This window comes from Crocuta crocuta, unplaced genomic scaffold (assembly GCF_008692635.1).
Source record: "Crocuta crocuta isolate KB4526 unplaced genomic scaffold, BGI_CrCroc_1.0 scaffold162, whole genome shotgun sequence".
In the NCBI taxonomy this organism is placed as follows: Eukaryota; Metazoa; Chordata; class Mammalia; order Carnivora; family Hyaenidae; genus Crocuta; species Crocuta crocuta.
In genome coordinates this window covers 3,425,909-3,452,497 of record NW_027529433.1, presented here as the reverse complement: position 1 = coordinate 3,452,497, position 26,589 = coordinate 3,425,909, and the positions used below count along the sequence as shown (strand labels likewise).

The 26,589-nt window shown below is 35.2% G+C and overlaps 1 protein-coding gene across 5 annotated transcripts in view; it reads left to right on the top strand.

Annotated features, from left to right (window-relative positions):
* The window catches only part of TENT2 (terminal nucleotidyltransferase 2), a 72,462-nt gene extending 48,589 nt beyond the window's left edge, over positions 1–23,873 (top strand). For all 5 annotated transcript variants that reach the window (XM_077759888.1, XM_077759887.1, XM_077759889.1 and 2 more), the window contains 4 exons: positions 5,587–5,723; positions 14,438–14,529; positions 20,866–20,945; positions 22,426–23,873. In XM_077759888.1, the coding sequence (XP_077616014.1) occupies positions 5,587–5,723; positions 14,438–14,529; positions 20,866–20,945; positions 22,426–22,500 (384 nt within the window). In that variant the 3' untranslated portion in view covers positions 22,501–23,873. The remainder of the gene's footprint in view (positions 1–5,586; positions 5,724–14,437; positions 14,530–20,865; positions 20,946–22,425) is intronic.
* The last annotated feature ends 2,716 nt before the right edge of the window (positions 23,874–26,589 follow it).

Below are 26,589 nucleotides of genomic sequence, written 5' to 3'. Positions count from 1 at the left end.
AAACTCTGTGCTACATGAATTCATTTTACTAATATAAAGTACTAACGAAGTCTCAGTTTAATGCATTATGCTTGAGAACAGAGTAGAGGTACTGCTTTTATTATAGGATACCTAGGTTCTTACTAGTATGTTCTAGCTTAAAGAGCCTTACTTTTACTTCTGTTTCCTTTTTCTAATTTTCTAGCTTTCCCCCACGACAGAGTCCCATCTTCTCTTCACTTACACTATCTCTCACCCTATACTCTACACCCCTATTGTGCTAATAATCTTATTTTGATACCTGTAACAAGGAAATAGACTTAATACTAGTCCAGTCCCAAAGCCTTAAAAAATATTCATAGCAAGAACTGCTAGCTTTAAGAATGTCTTAATTTGCTTTCAGGTGTGGTTATATTCTATAAATATTTGAAGAATGTTATTTTTACTATAAGGTTGATCTTTACATGGGTAAGAATTTACTATCCACTCTTAACAGGATTTTAAATTTTATCTGAAACCTGTAGGCTAATTGATCAGTAGATTGCTTTTCTTGGTGGTCCATCTAATGGAAAAAGCAAATCAGCTTATTTCTTATGACTAATAATTATCATTTTTTAAGTATCTATTTTCTGTCAGTACTCTATAAGTTTTATATACAGTGTCCTTTAATCCTAGACAAGCAAACTTATGTAGTATTTTCCTTGATTCACAGATGAAGAAACTAAGTCTTCAAAAGGTTACATTATTGATCCAAGTTGTATTACAGTCCCAAATTATGGACCCAGCAACTGATATTGTTTCTATTATACTGTGCTGCATGAAGAAAGACAAAATGATAGTAGTACTCACTAATATATCATTTCATCTAGTTTCTGTTGATTATTATATTTTATTTGTGTATATCTAATTGTCCCTATACAGATACGCTTTTCTTTAAGAAAAACATATATGACACAATTTCAGCTTGAATAAGTAAATTTGAGAATGACTTCAAACTTTATAGTAACAACAAAAAACTTTATTATTTTACAAGGGAATAAGGTTCTTTTAAATTTTGAGCTTCTTTAATATAAGTGGGATATAAATTTTGGAATAGAATAACATTTGTTCAGTATATTATGCTTTTTTAGTTATTTTCATATTTTCTCAAATTTATGATAATTTTTTAAAAAATTGGAATGGTGTTTCAGGTCAGTTTGGATACTAAGTTGTGAAAGAAAAAGATGAAAGACTATAGTCATATCTTTACCTTCAAAAGCTATATAACATTACTCCTACTTACTGACTTAAGAAGGCAACATGAGTAGTGATAGAAGGCAGAATATTTATTATTGAGTTAAAGCAGTGAAGTTGAGAACATTTAAATATATAAACTCCAGTTAAAGCTTATGAAGAGATCTTTATTTTAATGCAAGTATATTATGAGATTTACATAGATTTATGCTAGGTGGAGATTTATGAAGACAACTTATATTTGTTTCTTTCCCTAGTGGCGTCTTCATATTCCAGGAAGCCATTTTTATAGTTATAAAGTTAGGGATTCTGAGAAGTAGAGTTCCCTTGTGTAGCTATGTATTGAAAATATATTAAATTTTACATATATACATATGCATACATATATACATATACATGTAGCAGGGTTTTTTTTTTCAGTTTTAAAATGCATACAGTATGATGAAGAATTTTAGTTATGTAAAGCAGACTATAAATGAATACCTTTGAAAAGACAAATTTAAAATTTTGGGGGGAAGTTTTTTTAATGATAAGAACATTCTTTTAAAATTGATATTACTGAAGTTTTAAGAGTTATAAGGAAGTTAATTTTGAAATAATATGTTATTTAGAAGGTAACCACACTGCATTATTGTATAAATTGGACAGTTATGGGGTACCTGAATGGCTCAGTTGGTTGAGTGTCTTACTCTTGATTTCAGCTCAGGCCATGATCTCAGGGTCATGAGATCGAGCCCCACATCAGGCTCAGCATTGGACACGGAGTCTGCTTAAGATTCTCTCTTTCTCCCCCTCCACCTTGTGCTGTCTCTAAAAAAAAAAATGTACAGTTATAATTATAATGATGCCAAGCATATGCTAAATAATATATAGGTAATACTATTGCTGCTGTGCTTTGCATACATTATATCATTTAATCCTGATTACAGTTCTATGAGTACTGTTATTTTCCTTGTATTATAGATGAAGAAGCTGAACCTTTTGAAAGCTAAGTAACTTAAGTTCATGGTAGCTAATAGAAGGTTTCAAAGCTAATTCTGACTCCAAAGCTCATGCTTCTAACCACATCATTATAGTACTTCTACTTTATGATATTTATTGATTTCAGAACTTTACTAACATTTTACTAAAAGCAAATAAAATTTAAAGGAAATGTAATGATCAATCTTTAACATGTCTCACTAGATTAGTGGTAATCTGCATATAATTAAGAAAGGTTGGTGGAACTTTAATATATCATTTAGCTCTTTTTCTATTTAGGTAGAACTCTGTTTAATCTATATCAGTTGTCTTTTCTTTGAGACCTTCCTCAACATTTATATAATTTATATTGTTAGAATAGTATGTAACTTAAATTTGTTTGAATGGAGGTGAAAAACAGTCATCTTTCATTTAAGGCATATATCTTTTTAAAGAACAGGTAACAAGTAAAAGTTTCGCCAATCTGTTTTATTGCAGAAAGTGCTTAATTGTCCAAATTTCAAACTTTGAAGGGAAGATATTATGGTACAGTCTCAGAAAATGATGGAATTGGGCAGAAGATGTTTTTGCCATTTTGGGGATAAGCAGTTCTATGGGCAAAAAAAGTTGAGACTTCTCAGATATTTTTCAAAGGATTGCCCATTTAAATTTTTCTTAACTTGGCATTGATTGAAAAAGAAGAAAAGGTACAGAAAGTACAGTTCTTCAAAAATGTTAGCATTTAAATATCAGTTGGAAAATGTTTGCAGAAATTAAGTCATTACAGATTTGATGACTAGACGCCCCAAATAGGATAAACCTTAAAAAGTAATAAAAATGTCTTCCCTACATTAAAAACAAACAGCAGGTGTTGGTAACCCGCCTACCTCCAAATGCTTTAAGAAAGATGTTACACTGTATCAGTTAAATTGTTTTCCCATGGATTTAGGTTGTAATTCCTTTGGCTTTTCAGTTGCTCTTTATGTGTTTTCTAATATGTTAGTTTAAGTTCTGCCCACTTATATCCAAAGTAGCATATATTATTCTTAAGTACATGTGCAGTGGGGCAGCTCCCTTTAAAAAAATTCTTTGGTGAAATTTTTCTTAAAGCAGAGAATATTTCTGTAATGTGAATGATTACCAACAATGAGGATTTCTGATGGTTAAATGGAATTTCTGTTTACTTGTAGCATCTATTAGACCCTATTTTGTTAATTTATTGTTATTATATTTTTAGTTTGAATTTTACTTCATTTCTCAAGTATATATGTCATGGCCCTATTTGTATGTGACCATGGAAAAGAGTAACAGAGCTAAGAGGAGACAGGTCACACTGTTGGTCAAGTCATTCAGCATTTTAGTAGAGTAGGTCTCAGAACTCTTCAGTGGTAATCTACAGTTGCTGATCTTTTTATTTAAATTATTGAAAAAAATAAATATTTTAAAAGATTCAAACAGTTTTAGAATTAAGAAAATGGCTGTTTTATTTCAGCATCAGTTCATAAATTGAATGCTTAGTGTTATATGCGCTAGAAATCAAAATTAGTAAAAAAGCTTTCTGAGCGGAAGGTATTAGAAGTGGCCCACTTTTCTTTTCCTTGTCATTTGAACTTACATTATATCTTTTTGCTTAATTAGCCAGAAAATAAATTTAAATTTTACAAGTTAAAATGCTGTCCTAAGTCCAGTTTTATACATACCAAGTACTAGACAGAGGGTGGTAGACGCATTACCCCTGCTGCCCCTCTGCTTTCACTCTTTCCTAGGAATTGAGGCTTCTCTTGTGCTCCTCCTTGTTGGAGAGACAATTTAGATTTCTACTTTAGTCTCATAATTTAATACTAAATCTGCGAGAAGTGTAAGGGGAGGTTCCAGGTTTAGGAGTGTCAGCTTTACGAATTGTGGTTGGGGTAGAATTGTCTTTTGAGAAAAGTAATCCATCACTTCTTGGTAGATAAAAATTATTGATAGAATTGTAGGTAATAGGATAGGGAGGGAATTTTTTATTTTCTTCCTCCTTTATTTTTACTGATGAGTTTTGAGGATTACCTTAATTTAAAAAATTTTTTAAATGTTTATCTTAGAGAGAGAGTGAGCGTGTGTGCTTGCAAGCAGGTGAAAGGAGAGGGGCAGAGAGAGAGAGGGAGAGAGAATCCCAATCTGGTTTCACATTGCCAGCACAGAGCTCATTGCAGGGCTTGAGCTCAGGAACTGTGAGATTATGACGTGAGCTGAAATCAAGAGTCAGATGCTTAACTGACTGAGCCACCCAGGTACCCTGAGGACTGCCTATAAATAGATGCACTACCCTGTTTCTCTGTATCAGCTTAGTTTTGGGGGGAGCCTTTTTTTTTTTTTAAATGAAGTTACTTAGATGTTACTAATTGAATTGATATCCATAAACCCAAGGTTGATTTGTTAGATATTTGGGAACCTTAAGAATAAGCTGTCATGCCTGAACCAGTTGTTAAAAACAAAAGTCTATTATTATCCTGATGGCAAAGGGCCATGTAGAAAACCCATCTTAAGGACACTGTTCAAATTACCTTTAAAAAAGTATTTTTTAACACGTGGATATGTATTCCTTTAGAATCTCCATAGTTCATTTAGTATGTTTTAGAGCCAGAACTTGTTACTAATAGAGGAAAGATTGGATAAGAAATTGAATGGGATACTATCAGCAAAAAGATAAGTACCCATTAGTATTCTTTTTAATAAGTGTGTTGTTTCAGCATGGATTACAAGCAAATGATACCCTCCTTTATGAATATTGTGGTAAAAGTTTGCTAAACATTGCTTGCTGGTTTGATTCCTTTCTTCTTTTTCCTGCCTTCTTTGTCTTTTCAAGTTCAATTTATGTTGAATTTCTATCTTCTCTTCCTATTAAGATACAGAATACAAAAAATGAAATAAAAATTTAAAGATCTTTAAATTGTTATAGGTACTATTCATATATTAGTTACTTTTATGGCCTCTATGAGAAATTTTAAGTGGCAATTAGAAATGCTCTTATCTTGTCCTTGATATAGCCTTTATAAAGTACAACTGCTCCTTGTAGAAGCAGTTAAGAAGGAGATACATTTATAAAGAAATCTATATGTTATTTGATGAAATCTTAGAATGTACAGTAAGGGTTTATTTGTGAGTTAGAAAATCTTTTGTTACTGTGGAAATCCCCTTGGTTAAATTAGTGATATACCTCAGCCAAGGTTTAGAATCTCTTAGTTTTTTAAGTACTTTCTGTCATACTCCAAATACTGGTGAAATGTTTAGCAGGAGAAAAACTTCAGATTTCCAAACTACCAACATAAAGATTTCTTCTCTCTTTTTCAGAGAGCATTACATAAGGATTTGTAAAGTTTATAGTGTGTGTTTTAAATGGCTTTATATTTCCCCCTTTTTCTTTTTGAACAGGAATCTTTTAGTCCTGCTATACAGCTGCACCTTGTACATCAAGCTCCATGTAATGTTCCTCCTTACCTCTCGAAGAATGAATCAAATCTTGGGGACCTCTTACTGGGCTTTCTTAAATACTATGCTACAGAATTTGAGTAAGTGAAAACTTCAGATTGTGTTTATTCATTTATATATGTGAATGCTACAGTTTTGGTCAGAAGCTATATTTGTTAATTTCAGTGCTACAGACTTGTCTAGAAATATGCAGTTTATAAAATTTAATATCTAATGATTAATTATTAGAAACTAAATAGATTTCATATTCCTAGCTAATGAAAAATTACAGTTCAGTAATTCCAAATTTAGTACATGTCAGTAGTGATCTCATTTTATGTTTACCTGTTTTCATAGCAAGGCCTGAATAAATGTTTGTGTTGGCCCTGTATAGGTGCTGCATAGTTTGAAACATCTGTTTTTAGAAAGTTAAGATTTATAGTAAAAAAAACAGCTAAAACAAACTTAGGAAAAGATCTTGTGTATACTTGATACCTGAATAGTTGTGTTAGTGTGAATAAAAAGCAAGGAATACTCCTTTTCCTGTTTTTTTTTTTTTCCCCCTTCTGAGGGCGATATGTAAACATGGAACACTAAAGTGTATAATCAGTCTGGATTTAACTGAAAGTTCTTAAGGGAGTTCTTAGTCCAGATCAAGTGGGATTATGGATTGTTCTGAAAAGCTTGAAGGAAGAAGAGAGAGGACTTAGGAGTTGTACAGAGGAGGGTACAGTAACCACAGGGTACTACTTGGAAGAGATTTGGAGAGAGGAAAAATAGTAGCATTTGTAATAAATTGCTATTACTAGGTGGGAAGAATTGTTCTAAATAAACATAATAACCATATCATATGGCATTATATTATGCCCATTTTACCAGTGAGGCATTTAGAGAGGTGAAGAAACTTGCCCTAAGATCACACAGCTAGTCAGGGGAGTATTTCTGATGGTTTTGACTGCAAAATTCATACTCTTAACTATGGTACTTGACTGCAGTGTCCATATTATCTTGTTTGCTGTGATGCGGTAACTCTAAAGAAACCTGTCTTAAAGGAGATGGTTTGAAACATAGGACATGAAAAAAGTAAATGTTATTTCAATTCCTCAAAGCAGAGCTTTTACCAGACTGTTACTGTTTAGTTTACAGTTGTGTCTCCATTACCTCGCCTAGTGCTAGAGAGTGGGTACTTGAAAATTACTTGTTATAAATTACTTTTGAAGTGGAGGGTAAGATTATGGACATGTTTGCAAAGATACTAAAGATGACTTAAAAATTACTGAATTAGGTTAAGAAACGGTAGAGGAAAAGTGCTGGAGGAAATTAGTTAACAAGAATGAAGTTAAAATAATCAACATTAAAAATGACTAGCACCAGAATGTAAGTCCAGGCAATAAGGATAAAAAGGAAGAACCTTCATTTATAAAGACACGAAAAGATTTAAGACAGATGAGACATGGGATGTAAGAGGCTGGAAAGGTTATTCTAGAGTTAAGATTTTTGAGATGTTGCAGTAACAATAGCTAATGTTTAGTGAGTATTTACCTAGTATCCTATAGTATACCGAGTGATTCCTATGAATTTCATTTCATCCTCCTGGTAATCCCTCTTGAGACCTAGGGGATTTGTATACTTTGTATGCTTTAAATTTGCCCATGGCAGTACAGCTAGATAGTGAGAAAACTGGGATTCAGTCTTGGGTCTGACTCCAAAACCACATTCTTAAAGTTTAGAATATTTTGGCATTGTTGGTTTTATTGTAAATAAGGGAAGTTTGAAGAGAAGGAAAGGATTCATAGGAAAAAGATACATTTCTACCATGGATAGTTTAGGATTAGAGCATCTAGATACCAATACCTTGAAAATCAACTGCTTTGTTGGACTGAAACAAGATGGCAAATGTGCAGGTTTGTGTGTTCAGTATTAACAGGAACTAGCCAGCTGTGCCAAACGATACTGGCTAGGATATAGAGGCTTCGAAAGAGGTTTTGAACTCTTGGATGCATTTATTAAACACTATGACACATGATTAAGGAGACATCTTCATGTATTCTTTCATCATACAGTGCAGTTGTCAAGTATATTGTTGTTTCATACCAGATATTTTCAGAAATTTGACTGGAGGGAGCACTGCCAAGAGTGTAGTCATGGCAATGAACTAGGTGCTGTTCAGAGGAATTCTGGCAGCTGTTAGAAATGTCAGTAAGGATTTCTTCTGAACTTTGAGATACTCATTTAAAAAAATTCTCTTTACTTAAAGACAGAATTAAATGCCTATTATGGAACACTTGAGTATATCCATAAATGTTGCAGAAATTTTGTATGGCCATTTAAAAACCACTAAGATTTTTCTTATCTGCTTCATTCACAGCTTCCTCTTAAACCTTCCTGCTGAAAACTCTTAAAATGAAGCCATGCTTCTAGAACTGTACATGGGAGCAGGGAACTGACAAAATAAAAAAAGTATCAGGTAGCTCAGAGAACCTAGGGGGAAAAAATGTCAGAATATAATAATTTTGTATTTTAGCAAAACAAAGGAAAAACTTAAGTTTTAAATATCTTACAAACTTCTAGGCACTGGAGATTCTAGAAACCTTAAAAGGTTACCTATTTTTTAATCTCCTTTATTCCCTTCTGCCTAATCACATGCCATTACTACTAGTCTATCTCTTCAGTTAAAAATGCATGCCTTCTTACTTAAATACATTTTTTAAGAAGGAAATTACAAAGTGACTTTTGTTTAAAAAAAAATTTTTTTAAATTTCTAGAAGAGAGAGAGACAGCATGAGCAGGGGAGGGTCTGAGAGAGAGGGAGACACAGACTCCGAAACAGGCTCCAGGCTTTGAGCTGGCAGTCAGCACAGAGCCCGACGCGGGGCTCGAACCCACAAACCGCGAGATCATGACCTAAGCGAAAGTCGGAAGCTTAACCGACTAAGCCACCCAGGCGCCCCTAAAAAAAATTTTTTTAAGTGTATTAATTTTGGAGACAGACACAGTGAGTGGGAGAGGGGCAGAGAGAGAGATGGAGACACGGAATCAGAAGCAGGCTCCAGGCTCTAGGCTCTGAGCTGTCAGCACAGAGCCCAATGTGGGGCTTAAACTCATGGACTGTGAGATCATGTCCTGAGACAAAGTCAGACACTTAATGCTTAACTGACTGAGCCACCCAGTTGCTCCGAAAAGTGACCTTTTAATAAAGAACTGATAGAGAGGAATGTGTGAGTTATGTCTGTGGAGAAGAGGTTTCCAAACAGAAAGAAAAGCAAGTGCAAAGACAAAGAGCCTGAGGTGGGGGTTTGCATGACATCTTTAAGGAACAGCAAAGAGGCCAGTTTGCCTGGAAGAAAATGCTCTCAGAGAGTTAAGTCCACTTCATGTAGGACCATCTAGTTAATTTTGGTGACTTTGGCTTTTCCTCTGGGTCATCTGGGAAACCACTGGAGGGGTTTCAGTAGATGTGGTTTGGTTTGGTTTGGTTTATCACAGATAAGAACAGATTGGCTGCTGATGGGTAAGAATGGACTGAGGGGAGCCAAGGGCAGAAGCAAGGAGACTACTTAAAAGGATATTACAATAATCTAAGAGAAATAATGTGCCTTTGATAAGGGTGATTACAGCAGAACTGGATGAGAAGTAGCCAGATTCTACTTGTATATATTAATTTGCAACAGATTAGATGGAGCATATGAGAAAGAGTCAATAATGATTTATAAGAGTTTGGTCCAAGCAACTGAAATGATGGAGTTGGCATTAGGTGTAATGGGGAATGCAACGGAGAAGGGTTATTGATTTTAAACATTGAAATATTGAGATACCTGCAAAATATTCAAGCAGAGTTATTGAGTAGATAGTTGGATATACAAATCTAGAGTTTAGGAGAGAGGTCACAGACTTCTATATTTGGCAGTTGTCAACAAGTAAATGGTATTTAAAACTATGAAACTGTTTGAGAAAACCAAGGGAATATGGATAGGAAAGAGAAAAGACCCAAAGACTAAACCCTTAGAAAGTCTATTGTTAAGAGATTTATAGGAAATACAGAAGATACAGGAATATGTTAAATGATACAGTGAAGAGACATAGGCAAATTCAAAATGTATATATTCTTTGAAACAACTAACCTTGTCTCTTAAAATGTCAATGTCATTAAATAAGTGGAGAGAACTTTTCCAGGTTAGGAAGATGAAACAAATTAAATATACAAACCTTGATTATAATCTGATTAGGGTAGAGGAATTATAAAAGATACTGTTAATTTCTAGATGCTGTTGGTGTTAGAAAGGAAACTACCGTCTTAGGAGATATATGGCAAAAGATAAAGAAATGAAGTTTCTTTTTTCTTTAAATTTTTTAATGTTTTTTATTTATTTCTGAAAGAGAGAGACACACAGAATCTGAAGCAGGCTCCAGGCTCTGAGCTAGCTGTCAGCACAGAGCCCGACCCGGGGCTCAAACCCATGAACCGTGAGATCATGACCTGAGCTCAAGTTGGTCGCTTAACTGACTGAGCCACCCAGGTGCCCCAGAAATGAAGTTTCATGATATCCACATCTTAGCAACAAGTTCAGTTCAGAACATACACATATATACATACACAGGCACATGTGGAAAATGTTAACACTGTTGTATTCTTTTTGAGCTTTATGCTTCTCAAGTTTTTCTCTTTGAAGAATTTCCTAATACAAAGATGAAATAAAAATGAGGTGAGGGATAAGAAAGAACTAATTTATAGTCTAAGAAGGAAGGATCATTGAGATAGGAGAATGTATTGTCTTGGAATCCAAGGATGCGGAAATGTTTCGAGGAAGAAGGAGTGATTATCTATCTGGATCACATTTTTTGATAGATGAAGTGTAAGATGAGAAGTAAAAGGTGACCATTGGAACATTGGTCCACATGGAGGCCTCTGAACTATTCTCAGGAGCAGGTTCTATGGAATAATAGGGATAAAAAGTATTATTGGTATGGGCTCAAGAGAGAGCAGGGAAGAATTAAATACAGATAGTATAGTATATAGTATGGGGAGCAGAAAAATGGAATAGAAATCAGTGAGTTAAGTCTCTCCCTCTCCCCCTCTCCCCCGCTCGAGTGCTCTCTCTCTCAAATAATAAAAAAGAAGAAAAGAAATTGGAGAGTTCGTTGGGGTTGAGTTTTTGTTTTTAGAAAGGGGAAATAACGCATCTTGATATGAGAATTGATGATAGCAGGGAAAGACATAGTAAATTGTTGAACAGTATAGTTTTTTGAATCGAGGAGGGTTGGAACCTAGAGCAGAAGTGGGATAGGAGCACAGACCATTAATAACAATAAGAAAAAACAGAGTATCTGGATACAGAAGAATTAATAGAGTGGGAGGTAGTAGAAATTATCTTTTGGTTACTTTAGAATTTTAGTGAAAGGAAGCATGGACATCATCTGGGAATGATTGTGAGTAAGGAAATTGGAAAAGTGAGAGAAAGTATGAATTGTCCAGTAGGAGAATAGGGGAGTGAATTAACTGTGAAAATACAATATGATTGGTGGGTAGTAGCATTTAAGGTCCTTTTGAGCTAAGCCATCATGAATTTAAAGTTACCATGAATTTAAAGATCAGCATGGTTGCATATTTCTCTCCAGGCATGTTGAGCTGCGTGGAAAAGAATTGGAGTAGAAAAAGATTTCATTATGGTTGTTTTTCAACCAAGTTCATTGCAGCAGGAAGGGTAAGAAAGTTGAGGGGATATGCAGGGAAGTGATTTATTCTGACCATAGCCAGAATGTATTAAATTCAGTCTTGAACATGTGGGCACAGGGATGCATGTAGGACATCCAGGTGGCGTTTCCAATTTTTAATTGCTAAGATTGTCTTAGACCCTAGTAGCAGGATCAGGGCTGGAGAAAAGGATTTAGGAAAGAAACATCAGACTGTTAAAGCTTAGGAGGGGTGCTGTAGCATTAGAAGAAGATTGAAAGAGGTAAGGCCCTGATGGACACCAGAATTTAAGGAGTCAGGTGGAAGAAAAGGCCAGGCAGAAGGCAAACCAGTCAAAACAAAACAGTACTGTAGGATTAGAGCAAAATTTTCTGTCTGCATAAGAAGCTTGAAATCCCTGACAAAATATTTTTTTGTTTGCTTCCCAGCCCCAAATATGTATTTGTTCACTTAATTAGACTAGTCTAAGTGTATGTACACATACACACACACATACGGTCATATAGTATCATGCCCATAATTTTGACTTTGTTAGACNAGCCCCAAATATGTATTTGTTCACTTAATTAGACTAGTCTAAGTGTATGTACACATACACACACACATACGGTCATATAGTATCATGCCCATAATTTTGACTTTCTTTGTTAGCATTAAAATTTTAATTGTAATGTTCCAATTTAAGAAAACATTTCAAATACTTTGTCATTAAAAAAAAATGACTAGGAGAGTCATAATAGATGAGTAACAGTCCATTATCTTTACTGAAGAAAAGAAGCAAGCATTTTACCAATATAGAGTTGGTGAACTAAGTTTTATATTCAAAAGATTATCATATATTATCAAATCTGTTTTAGATTAAATTAAGCCCTATGTCTGCTTTTCTGACACATTCTTCTTTTATAGACTGCATCTTTTTTACGTCTTAATTATTGAGTGAAAAATAATAGATTTTTACATGCAAACAAATTACCATAGAAAAATATGGTATGATAAAAGGCTTAGAGCCCTGTTTTAAAGAATGAAATATTTAGGGAAAATGTTTATGGATTCTATATTTAAATTCACCTCTAAAAATGAAAATAGTAAATTAATTATATGTCATTTTATTATTTCAAATATTTAATAATTTAGAAATATTTTAAAGTATTCTTTTTTTCTCCTATGTGAAGTACTTCAAATGATATAGTTACTTAAGTAGCTGCATTATTCAGGTTGATGATAGGCTAAAGCTTAAGTGATACCTGGTTAGGGATGATAAAGTGAATGTAGGTATATACACTGTGACCCAGGTTAGAACCAAGTATTGGCATGTAGTGTAAATTCAGAATTGGATTTCATAGAAGTACGGTTGTAAGGAGAGTTCCTTTGATTTAAGAAAGTACAAAATTGTAATTTAACAGCAGGATACAGTATTTCAACATTCTAAACTTGTCTGAAAGAAAAAAAAAATCAGTCTACCACTTTTTAACTTTCCAATTTTAATTGTATTTTAGATTCAACTGTCCTGTAAGTTGAATGAGAAACAAGTAGTCTCAGGAAAAAGTTCATTTTATTAGTGAAATTTACCTCAAATGGTATAAAGCGAAGTAGCACAAAGTATCATTGTTTGGTTCAGGCATGTGGTTCTATAACACTCTCCTTTACATTGTTATTTATTTTATTTTGTATTTATGTAGGTATGTAATCTCTATACCCAATGTGGGGCCTGAACTCATGACCCCAAAATCAGGAGTCTCATGCTCTATCTAGGACTGAGACAGACAGGTGCCCTTTTCTTGTTATTTTACAAAAATTTTGGAAACACACTTGGGCCAATAGAGCAGTGTAGTTCTTTTCTGTTTGGAGTTTATACTATTGGAGTTGCTATACATGAAAGATCTAAAATTTGTTACTATAATTAATACTAAGTGTTTATCTTTGATAACCCACTTGGTTTTTAAAAAGCATAAATTCTGATATGTATTTCTTTGCTAAGTATTTCTAATATTTCTGATAAGAGAAAATAGAAAATCATACTTCGAGGATCCTTTTCAATTATCCAACTTCACAAGATGCAATGTTTTCTTTCATATTTAACATAGAGAATGATCAGTTTTCTGGAAACAAATTCCATATTGGACCCACAATTATATTCTTAGGAATTCTTTGTCTGATAAAAAGAGGAAGAGTAGATGAATGTTGGATATGGAAGGTCCCAAAACTTGGTTTTTCTCTTCTTACTGAAATGGTGGACAGAGCTAAATATGGCTGAAAAAAAAAGATGTCACCTATTTTCCAAACTCATTTTTATCTTGTATACAAGCTGAATTGTCATACGTTTTAGAGAAAAAGAAAATCATACTTTTATAGAACTTTTATAAAGAAATAACAAAACCAAACCAGGATGTAAGGTGAGTACCTACTACAGACAGACTGGACAGTTTACCTTTAGGCATGCTGATAAAATTGTTTTGTTTGAATAAAACTTTACTCTTAATAGCTGCATCTGATATACAGCAATAACAGTATGTTTTCATAGACTATTAATTTTTCCTAAAACAGCATCTATTAGTTTCTATTGGAAAATTGCAAAATTTTCTCCCAAATTATATAAATGGACATGCACTAAACAAAAATTATTTAATGATATCAGAAAACAACATGCAGTTACATGTCTTAATAAGAAATCCTTGCTGAGTTGCTAATAGTGAACATAATTTTTATATTTTCTGCTTACATTTTCTTATTTTTTATATTCATCAATTCAGTAAATATGTACTGAATGCTTACTTTGTACTAAATAATATTTGAACAGTGAAAAAAACATATAAATCATCTTGGAGCTTTCATTCTGCTTGGGGGAGACACACAATAAACCATATCATAAGCAAATTGTTAGAATATAAATGCTATGGAGAAAAAAGAAAGAAAAATAGGGATTGTGGTGCTGAGGCAAGTTTCAGTGTTCTGTGAGAAAAATAGATTGGGATTTACTCAATTATAATTAATTTGATATGATTAATATCAAATTAATTTGATGTGATTAATATCAAATTAATGATAATAACATATCATTAATATGATAAACATTATAAAAGGAACATTAAGAAAATAGTTAACATGATGTTTTTCTTTTTGTAGCTGGAACAGTCAGATGATTTCAGTTCGTGAAGCCAAAGCCATTCCCAGGCCTGATGGTATTGAATGGAGAAATAAATACATCTGTGTAGAAGGTAGCTTTCCCACAACTACTAATTTACCACCCAATTATCACCATGGTACTGAGAGACTTACTTGGATAATTTCAGTTTGTATTTCAGTTAAAAGTAATACATTCATATTCTGGCTTACAAGTCTTTTAGTTATAAAATTTTCTTTTTTTTTCCTTTCAACTTTTTATTTAAATTCCAGTTAACATACAGTGTAATATTAGCTTCAAGTGTAGAATGTAGTATGATTCAGTACTTAATATACACCACACGGTGCCCATCATAAGTGCCCTCCTTAATCCCCATCACCTATTTAATCCATCCCCCTACTCTCCTCCCCTGTGGTAGCATCAGTTTGTTCTCTGTAGATAAGAGTGTGTTTCTTGGTTTGCTTCCCTTTTTTCCCCCTCTGGGTTTGTTTTGTTTCTTAATTTCCACATATAAGTGAATTCATATGACATTTGTCTCTCTGTGACTTACTCAGGATAATACTCTTTTTTTTTTTTTTTTTAAATATTTTTATTTATTTCTAGGAGAGAGAGAGAGAGAGAGACAGTGTGAGCAGGGGAGGGTCAGAGAGAGAGGGAGATACAGACTCTGAAACAGGCTCCAGGCTCCGAGCTGGCAGTCAGCACAGAGCCCGATGCGGGGCTCGAACCCACGAACCGCGAGATCATGACCTAAGTGAAAGTCAGACCCTTAACCGACTAAGCCACCCAGGCGCCCCAGGATAATACTCTTTAGCTCCATCCACGTTGTTGTAAATGGCAAGAGTTCATTCTTTTTTGTGGCTGAGTATTTTCATTGAATTTTTAAAAATTAATTCTTTAGCTGTAAAAAGTAATAAATATGAATTTAGGCGTTTAATCTTCTAGTTGGTAATATTTGAGCAGTCTTTATTCATCTCTCATGCTTGTAGGTGATTGAAACTTAATTTCATGACTTGAAGGTAGAAGAAAATACTATCTTCATGTGATGATTCTTACTGAGATAAAATGAGTTCTTTTATAATTAAAATATCAATACCTAAAGCAAGCTAGGTTTTTATGAATAGTATTTTACTTTAAAAATAATTGCTCTGAACATAATCTGTTCTCTAAAATTAATTTACATGTTGTTGAATATTTCTTTGAGTTGGTGGGAACTTGACTTCAAGAGAGAAAATTACTTTCACAGATTCCAAGTTGAAGACTTATAAATCTAGAGGTAAAAAGGAATGAAGTGTAAGTGCAGTGTTTGTAGGAAAACATCAAACTTAGAATATTTTATTCTTGGATTATATGTAACATCTTAAGAGTCTGTGAATATGAAATTTAATTTCCTGCTTTGGTGGTTGGTTTGTTAAATGGCACAGTGGGTGTATATTATTTTAGTTACTTGTGTTATTTTGAATATTAAAAACTGTTGTGAAGTGCTGTGTGTGATGTGATCCAGTAGCTTAGTGTAAGGCATTATTCTATTAAGAAAAATAAGCACAGGCATACCTTGGATATATTGCAGGTTTAGACCACCACAATAAAGCAAATATCACAATGAAGTGAGTCAAATGAAATTTTTGGTTTCTTGGTCATATAAAAGTTACATTTACCCTATGTTGTAGTCTATTAAGTGTGAATAGTATTACGTCTAAAAGAATAGTGTACGGAATGGCTTAGTCAGTTAAGAGTCTGACTCTTGATTTTTCTCAGGTCATGATCTCATTGTTTTTGAGTTCGAGCCCCACATCAGGCTCTGTGTTGACAGTACAGGCTTGCTTGGGATTCTCTTTCTCCCTCTCTCTGCCCCTTCCTCTCTCATGCTCTCTCAAAATATATAAATAAACATTTAAAAAAAGAGAGAGAACAATGTACGTACCTTAATTTAGAAAGACTATTGCTAAAATATGCTAACCGTCATCTAAGCTTTCAGGAAGGCGTAATCTTTTTTGCTGGTGGAGGATCTTGTCTTGATGTTGATGGCTACTAATTAGGGTGCTGATTGCTGAAGATTGAGGTGGCTGTGGCAATTTCTTAAAATGAGACCATGAAGTTTGCTGCGTTGATTGACTCTTCCTTTCACAAATGATTTCTCTATAGCATGTGAGAACATTTTACAGTAGAATTTCTTTCAAAATTGGAGTCAGTCCTCTTAAACCTTGCCCTGTTTTTCAGCTTAATTTATGAATTATTAAATCCTTTGGTGTCATTTCAGCATCTTCACCAGGAGTAAATTCCATCTCAAGAAACCATTTTTTTGCTCATCTATAAGAAGCAAGTCTTTATCCATTCAAGTCAAGTCTTCAGGCTCCACTTCTTCTCCTTCTCTGTTCATTTTTGAGAGAGAACATGTGGGAGAGGGCAGAGAGAGGAGACAGAGAATCTGACGCAGGCTCTGCGCTGACAACAGTGTTCAGTCTCCACTTCTGATTATCTCACTCTTTCCACCACAACTGCAGTTACCTTTTCCACTGAAGTCTTGAACCTCTCAAAGTCATTCATGAGGGCTGCAATCAGCGTCTTCCAAACTCATTAATGCTGATATTTTGCCTCTTTCCATGAATCACAAATGTCCTTACTGGCATTTAGAATGGTGACTCCTTTCCAGGTTCACCAGGAACCTGGTCGACTTTGTGGAATTTGACTAGATCCATACAGAGACTTGAAAGTTGAAAATACTTCTTGATCCATGGGCTGCAGAATGGATGTTGTGTGGGGGGCATGGGTGACTCAGTCGGTTGGGCATCCGACTTCAGCTCAGGTCATGATCTCATGGTCTGTGGGTTCAAGCCCTACGTTGGGCTCTGTGCTGACAGCTCAGAGCCTGCTTCAGATTCTGTGTCTACTCTCTCTCTGCCCCTCCCCCACTCATGCTTTCTCTCTCTCATAAATAAATAAACATAAAAAAAATTTTTTTAAATAAAAAAAAGAATGGGTGTTATGTTAGCAGCCATGAAAACAGCAATTTTTTTTACATTTCCATCAGAACTCTTGGATGACCAGATACATAGTCAGTAAGCAGTCATATTTTGAAAGGGATTTTTTTTTCCTGAATAGTAAGTCTTAAAAGTCAGCTTAAAATAATTTAGTAAACTATGTTTTAGACAGATGTGTTGCCATCCAGGCTTTGTTGCTCCGTTTATAGAGCATAGGCAAAGTAGATTTAGCATAATTCTTAAGGGCCCTAGGATTTTCAGAATGGTAAATGAACATTGGCTTCAACTTGCAGTTATTAGCTACATCAGCTCCTGACAGGAGAGTCCTTTTATCCTTAAGCTTTGAAGCCAGGCATCGACATCTTTCTAGTTATGAAAGTCCTAGATAGCATGGTTTTCCAGTATAAGGCTGTTTCATTTATTTGGAAAATCTGTTGTTTATTGTAGCCACCTTCACAGATTATCTTAGCTAGATCTTCTGAATACATTTCTGTGGCTTCTGCTCCTTCACCTTGTACTTTTATGATATGGAGATGGCTTCTTTCCTTAAACCTCATGAACAAACCTTCTCTTCTGCAGCTTTCTCACCTCTCTCAGGCTTCATAGAATTGAAGAGAGTTAGAGCCTTGGTCTGAATTAGATTTTGGCTTAAGGGAATGTTGTGGCTACTTGGACTTTTGTCCAGACCACTAAAATTTTTTCCATATCAGCAGTAAGACTTTGACTTTCATGTTCATGTGTTCACAGGAGGGGCTCTTTTTATTTCCTTCAAGAACTTTTCCTTTGCATTCACAACTTTGCATTTAGTTCAAGAGGCCTCGCTTTTGTCCTGTCTTGGTGTCCAGCATGCCTGCTTCATCAGACTTCATCATTTCTAGCTTTTGATTTAATTTTTTATTTTTTATTTTTTTTACAAATAGTTTATTGTCAAATTAGTTTCCACATAACACTCAGTGCTCATCCCCACAAGTGTCCTCCTCCATGCCCATCCCCCCCTCCCCCCCACATCCATCAGTCCTCAGTTTTTGTCAGCATTCAAGAGTCTCTCATGGTTTGCCTCTCTCCCTTTCCCCCACCATTTCCGCCCTTCTTCTCCCCCTTGTTCCTCCGTCAAGTTCCTCCTAATCCTCCTATACGTGCAAACATATGATATTTGTCCTTCTCTGCCTGACTTATTTCGCTCAGCATAACACCCTCAAGGTCCATCCATGTTGCTACACATGGCCAGATTTCATTGTTTCTCATTGCCATGTAGTATTCCATGGTATAGATAAACCACATCTTCTTGATCATTCATCTGTTGATGGACACTTTCTAGCTTTTGATTTAAAGTGAAAATTGTGAGTCTTCCTTTAACTTCACTTGAATACTTTGAGGCTATCATGGAATTATTTTTTGGCCTAAGTTCAATATTGATGTGTCTCAGAGAAAATAGGAAGGCCTGAGGAAACGGAGAGAGACAGGGCAATGGCCATTGGGTGGAGCAGTCAGAACACACACGTCTACTAAGTTTGCCTTCCTATATGGATGTGGTTGTGGTGCTCCTTAAAATTTAACATAGCAACATCAAAGAGCACTGATTACAGATCACTCTAACAAGTATAATTAATAATGATGAAGGGTTTGAAATATTGTGAGAATTGTCCAAAATGTGACAGAGATAGCAAAGTGAGCAAATGCTTTTGGAAAAATGCCACCAGTAGACTTGTTCAACACAGAATTGCCGCAAGAAACACCGTGTCTGTGAAGTATAGTAAAGTGAAGTGCAGTAAAACAAAGTATGCTTATACTGTGACAATAAACTCCTTTCAAAAATAGCCTTTCTAAGGGGTGCCTGGGTGGCTTAGTCGGTTAAGCGTCTGACTTTCGCTTAGGTCATGATCTCGCGGTTCATGGGTTCGAGCCCCGCGTCGGGCTCTGTGCTGACTGCCAGCTCAGAGCCCGGAGCCTGTTTCAGTCTGTGACTCCCTCTCTCTCTGACCCTCCCCTGCTCACGCTGTCTTTCTCTCTTTCTTTCTCTCTCTCTCCTAGAAATAGATAAAAAATATTTAAAAAAATAGCCTTTCTAAACAATCAAAAAATGTATATAAAAAGGAATGTTTTAAAATTATGGGTCTGCTTAGATTATGTGACAAATCTAGAGTTAACCTCTTTATCAGATTTCCTATATACTTTTTCTAGGTCTTTCCCTTCAGTTCTATTTCTTCTTTCTAGCAACTTCATTCTCTTCGTCTTTAGTCATTCTCGTTCAGCTTTAGAGCACACATAGCTCTTCTCATCTTTGAAAAATGTTCTTGATGGTACTGGCTCTTGTAGGTAGGGTTTTTTTTTCTTGTTTTTCCTTTTTCAGTGCCAAAATTCTTAAACTGTAGTAATTTTTACCTACTCTGGCATTATTTCAGCCATTCCATCCTGTTTCTAATGCCTTTAGTTCTCTTCCTTTTGTCACTAGTACCCTCAGTTTCCTAGTCCTCTCAGTTTCCTAGTCCTCTCATATAGACAGTTTCCTTATCTCTGTATATGGACTCTTCTCTCTTATCTTGTGGGGGAAGGGTTAGTGGGGTGGAGGTGAAGAGGTGGAAGGTAATGCTGGGCACACACAAAAACTTTTCCTTTGTGTTATTCCTGTCTTCTTTTTTTTTCTCAGTTCAAGAAAAATAAGTATTTATATAAGAGTTCCAAATGAAATCAATGTTGTCTCATTCTCATGGGGCTAAAATAGTTAAAATAAATTTATAATTAGACTTGTAATTTATAATTAGACAATAGAAAATGTAATAATTGAATTTAACACCTAACCAGAAATGTTATTCCTGTCTTCTATACTTTCTCTCCTGTTTCTCTCTCTTCTTTCACTGCCAAAGCTCTCCTGTAAGTTACTGTTCTCACTGTATCTCTTTTTAAACTGTTAAACCATCCACTCACACCATAACTTTATACTGTTTTCCATCCTCATGAGTATTGCACTTATAGTTTCAAAGGTATTGACTTTTCTCCTGCTGGTTAAATCAGTGGTCTTTTAAACTTAATTTAAAATTGCCTTTCTGTGATATTTGACATTGACCACCTTTTTTGTGTGTGTGTATAGTGTTTTGTTCTTTTTGATAATTCTTTGTTCTTTATTTTTAGTTCTCTGAGGGTAGGGGATAGGTCTTTGACCCTCTGTCTCTCTTCGGAAATCTTACTTTTGTGATTTAGACTTAAAACATACCTATGCTGATGACTTTGTTTTAAGTTATCGTGTCACTTGAATTCCGTCTACCTTACTAGTTCACAGGTATAAAAAACTTTTTTATGCATATGTTTAATAAGAGATTAGGATTCACAGTGTGCAGTTTTGTAGGTTAAAAACTGTCAAATATTGGCAGTTTCGTATAGTTCAACCTAACATAAAAACCAAAATTCTCATTTTAATAATTTCTTGTTTATATGTACATTTAACATTGCAGAACCTTTTGATGGAACAAATACGGCCAGAGCTGTGCATGAAAAGCAGAAATTTGACATGATCAAGGATCAATTTTTAAAGGTAAACAATGTATCAGATTAACTCTGGAAATCTTAGTGGACTAGTATGCTTTGAAAATGAAAAAATATATATTTCTAATAGGACAGAATAGCCCTGGTTCCTGTCTTATGAAGCTAATATAAACTTCAGCAATATATATGTGTATATATATAAACTATTATTCCTTAGCTTTTTAGCCCACATTCTGAATTTATTCATCATTGATTTTGCTAGGTATGGTTTCTTTTCTCAAGGAGTTTGAGGTGCAGTGCAGAAACACATTGATGCAACTGTAAACTATGAGACAGATAGGCGAGTGCTTCATTAAAGAAAAAAAGATCAGCAAACTGTGAAGGTCATTTTAGAGGAATACTTTTTCATTAGACATACAAGTTGACTTTATTTTGATGATAATTAAAAATGTAAGTGTGTCATATTACAAGCTGTCCTTCACATTAGGCCCTCTCTTTATCAACAGAATAGAAAATTTAAAATTAATGGAATTCTCCAAGACAAAACAAATATTCAAGAGGGAATATTTTTGTCTATTAGATTAAATTGAGAACTCAAAAATAGCATTGCTACATTGTTGTCCTTCTTGATGCCTGAGCTTTCATTTAGGATTGTTTAGCTATAAAACCAATACTTGTAGTCAGTTGAACAACTGAAGTAAGAATAAACTACAAAGATATGCAGTCATCAAGTAGTGAGCCAAATTTTTAGCCTCTGAATAAGAATTTCAGTTTTTTTCTGTTTACAAGTTCTGTTTGCTCTTCTTTTTCAGAAGTAATTAGAAAAGACTTTTTTTTAATGTTTTTTATTTATTTCTGAGAGGGAGAGGCAGCGTGAGCAGGGAAGGGTCAGAGAGAGAGGGAGACACAAAATCTGAAGCAGGCTCCAGGCTCTGAGCCAGCTGTCAGCACAGAGCCCGATGCGGGGCTTGAACCCACCAACCGTGAGATCATGACCTGAGCTGAAGTTGGTCGCTTAACCGACTAAGCCACCCAGATGCCCCCAGAAGTAATTATAAAGTGCTTTGTTAGAGATTTATTCTCTGCTTTGTAGTACTATTTTTAATTGTAAAAGCTTATAGATGCAAATTAGTCAACCAAATAATTAAAGTAATCTCACACTCTCAAACCCAAAGGTTTTGTCTTAATTACTTTGCTATTTTAGATGAAATTACTTAAATCTGTGAATAAATGTTAATATTGTCAGTTGTATCTCTTTGTACCATCTATGTGTCCATTTCCTTATTAATGAATTGGAACCACAAGGTATAGGGTTTTTAAATAACATTTTCTTTTCTGATGGCAGAAACAAGACTTCTACTATATTAAAAACTTGGGAGATAAACACACACACGTATACACACACAAAATCACCCCAAATTTTACCACCCAGAGGGAACCACTGTTAACATTCTAATTACTCTCCTTTCAGTCTTTTGTTCCACTTCTATTTTGTGTTTTAAGAATGCTTTTTTTTCTTTTTCTCTCAGTCATGGCACAGATTGAAAAACAAAAGAGATTTGAACAGTATACTACCTTTAAGAGCTGCTATCCTGAAAAGATAACTGGCTTCTATTTCTTAATAAATTCTTATGAGAAATAAAGAACAGTAGTAACACCATAATGCATTTTGTTTACCTCCATCATAGTTTCTTTTTAACTTTTCTTGTTTTCATGTTTTATTTTTAAGAGGACATACTTATATAAAGATTGCATATTTTATTATGACATTTCCTAATAAAACCCTTTGATTTAAAGATGTATTTTTGAAAATGTTTACATTGATTAGTAATATTATGGCATGAATTTTCAAGAGATCAGATAAAATATTTTTGGGGGAATTATCTGAACAAATAAAAGGTTTTTGATATAACTTCAACTAATTATACCACATGTTAATACTGAAGAGATGTGTGGAATTTTGGAAAGGGACTGATTCACACATAACATATAATGTACAGTAGATAGTTTGTTGCCTGTCTGTTCTGGTAAAGTGAAGATTCAAGCCAGTTATTCGGTTACTTGAAACAAAATGAAATCTGTTATTTCACTGAAATCACTGCAGAGGCATGAAATACTGGACAATTGCCTTAAGTCTTCACTTGACTGCCAGGATAGACTGAGGCTTTGGGTATGTCTATATTAGCATTTCATTAGTACCTCACGTGCTTTTCATGTACTCTTGAGATTGCTTTAAATTTTTTGTTGAAAGCAGTACATTTTGCACTGTAGTAATATAATATGAGCACTCTGTATTGTTCAGTGGTTAGTAAGTTGTTTTAAAGAATTAGTTCATTGTAGACTTTTTGAAAAGATTAAGTCATCTGTGCTTTATGATAGGTCAGTGCAATGTGCACTTTTACTTTATTTCATGTTTTCCTGCTTTTATTTTCCCTGTGACCTGAAGCAACAGAAACTCAAAGATCAGAGTTGAGATTATATCCTATTGATAGTATCAGAGTTTGTCTGTGTACAATTATAGGATTGTAATCTAAACTGGAATTTTTAGGCAGTAAGCCACTATAAAATGTTTTAGGTAAGACATAAAATTATTATAAATAAAAGCTTAATGTTTGTAAAGATATCTTTTTTAGTATTTTTTTTCCACATGAAGAAGTAGTGGTGGCTGCTAAAAAAAAAAGTTACAGTGTTTATTAAGGTTGATTTTGGTTTATGTAAATATTTGTAAATTGGTCAGTGCCTGTACATTTAAATATGAGACGTAATCTTGAAAACAATTTTAACTTTTTCAAAAGGACTGTGTACAACTTCTTTTAGACCTGCTGTAGCACAGTTTGTACCTCTAATGTATTTGTTTTTTGCAGACCAATTCAAATGCTAAGACTTTTGCTTTTCTTTGAATTGTAAAGGTGCAGATTTTCATTTTCTTCTTTAATTTTTGTATGATGTCAAATGGAATAAAGTTTATATATGGAAATTGTTGATGTGTGTGTGTTTTTTTTTGTGCAAGTTTTTACTTCTGAGATGAGGCTATAGTTACCATCTAGAACGGATCTGGGCTGAATCTAATTGTTATGCTTGATAATTTTAGATTATACAGAAAAATCTCAGAATTGATCTTTCTTGGTTAAGCCAGCTAACCACATCCACAACTCATTTCTCTGCAGTTTGAACCAATTAAGCTTGACAGATCAATTCTTTTTCTTGGAAACTTTCCTAAAATATACCCTGGACAACTCTTCTTTATTAGAATGTATTGAACATAATTAATATTCTAGTGATGACTGGTCATCATTAAAAACAGTAAAAAATAGTCCTAATGCTCTATGGTAATACTGTATGGCTGTCAGGGAGGGTAAGTCGGCTGGGAGTTCCGCCTCTGTAGCATTAGGACATTTCCTAGGAAAGGCCCAGCGTTCACTGTGGTACTGACTCTTCCACTGCCACTGTTTTCTCAGCTCTCAGTGCCATACTCCCATCGCCCCCATCTTCCTGCTGCTGCTTGTTAGCTACCTTGCTACAATAAATACGTAAAGAAGTTATTAAACTTATACACATTTCTAAGTCAGTAGACTGAAACCTAAGATTATGTATCTTGTGATAGTCAAATGTGTCAGATAATTGGGCTGTTAATATATGAGGGAGTTTTTTAGACTTAAATTATTTTTCAGTTTGAATCACTTATTTGTGTGGTGAATAATACCTTCTTTCATTTTCTATTTGTTTTGATCTGGCCACTTCTATATGTTTGCACGCGTTGTTAAGAAAGTAGTGTTAGAAAGTTAAAAAATGCAATCTGTACTGCAGTCTAATTTTTGATTTGGTTTGAACTAGATCTTTGCACATAAATGTTGTTGGCTTTATTAGTGTTCCCAAGAAATGTTGAGTGAAATGAAAGGAATATACAGTGACTTCCTGTAGTTTGATTAGTGTTTAACACATTCCCATGACTGATTGAATGGTTTTTGTCCTAGGTTAGTGATCATTTGGGATTACTAGTTGGAAAAGCCTGGCTCATGTTAGGATGATGACTGTTGCTTATGTTAAACCTGGTTTAGTGAAACCTGGAGGACTGGACTCGTCTCTTCTCACACGTACCAGCTGATAATTCTGTACTGTAACTGGACTATCTGCAGTTCTTTGCACACAGACTTAATGCACACCTGTAAGCTAGTATAACTGGTGAATACTACCTAACTTGTGTTCATCATATTTAGCAACTCTGTGAATAGAATTTGCTGTAATTAAAAATAAATGTTGGCTATTCTAGCCATAAAATTATCCTCATGAAAAGAAGAATATGTATTGTAAAGATCTCTCTACCTATTATATGTACTGAGCAGGTCTGGTCCTGTTTTCTTCAGGCGATAGTCATTAAGCATCTAATATGTGCTAAGTACTTTGCTTCCTTCTGGGACTATATGAGTTGGGGATGGTGGAGGAAAAGATAGTAACAGATTTGCAAAATGTACAGAGGAAAAGAGACACGTGATTTGAATATAGGATTGAATTTAACCTCAGCATTTCAGAGAAAGTGACCTTGAATGGTGAGTCACTAGGTATAGAAAGGTGGGAAAAACCTTTCAGGCAGAACTGTGTAAGTAAAGGCATTGTACTGTGACTTAATAAATGTTGGGAATCCTGACTTCCACAGACAGATGTGGGTTTTTGTTATCCAGTGTTCATCTTCCTGAGGAGTTTGGGCTTTAGTCCTTGGGCACAGGGAAGCCATTGAGGGTTTTAGAGTTATGGGCATGACATCATCCAGTCAAAGGTCGGGGGCATTTGGGTTGAGTTTCAGACAAAACTTAAACGTTGGCTAATGTGAGGAAAATTATTTCTCTTCAAGGTTTTTAGGGGAGATAAAAATGCCCTCACTGAATAGCCTCGGGGCCACGGGGTAAAAGAATACACGATTGATAGGCAAACGTAAAAAATGAACGGTTCAGAACTGGGCTTGTGAACATGGCAGACCTAGCTCTTTCCCCTTGGATCATTTACACTAGGCAGGGGACCTTGAGCAAACCAGTTTCCCAAGCTCTTCTGAGCCTCAGTTTTCTGATCTAGAAAACCAGCACTGCATGCAGTTAAACGTACCACCGCAGAACCGCGAGGGGGTAATGAAAGCGAGACCCTTAGCAGTGTGCCTGAACTAGGAACTGGCTCCGCTCGGTAACTAGCTATTGGGTTGGGATGAAAGGTTTATCAGGTAGTTCTGTACCAAACATGGGGCCTACCGAAACCACACTGCGGGGGAGAGGCGGGGCTGGGTCCCTTTTCTCCGCTCAACTCCCTGGCGCAGCTGGATCCTGTCCCTCGTGGAGTGATCACTGCCTGCCCAAAGGGCCTCCTGGGACCCGCCTGAACCGGTGGCGAGGGCTGGGGGGAGGTTGGCAGGCGTGGCGGAAGAGGANACTTGGGGTCCTGCCTGACTACAGAATGTGCCGAAACGCTTACGTGCGGCCCAGGGCTTAGGAACAATCGTGAAAGCCCGAGCTAGAAGAGAAGGGAGTACTGGGTGGGGGAGGAGGCAGAGAAGGCTGCTCTGGAGCCTTCAGATAACTGGAAGTCTGTTGGAACCTAGCCCTGGACTAGGTCGCTATGAGAAGGCTTCAGTTTGGTAGAAAGGCGCATCAAACCTCCGGACGAAAGGTGCCTGAGTTTCAGTAACCCTTGTTCTTAAAATCGTGCTG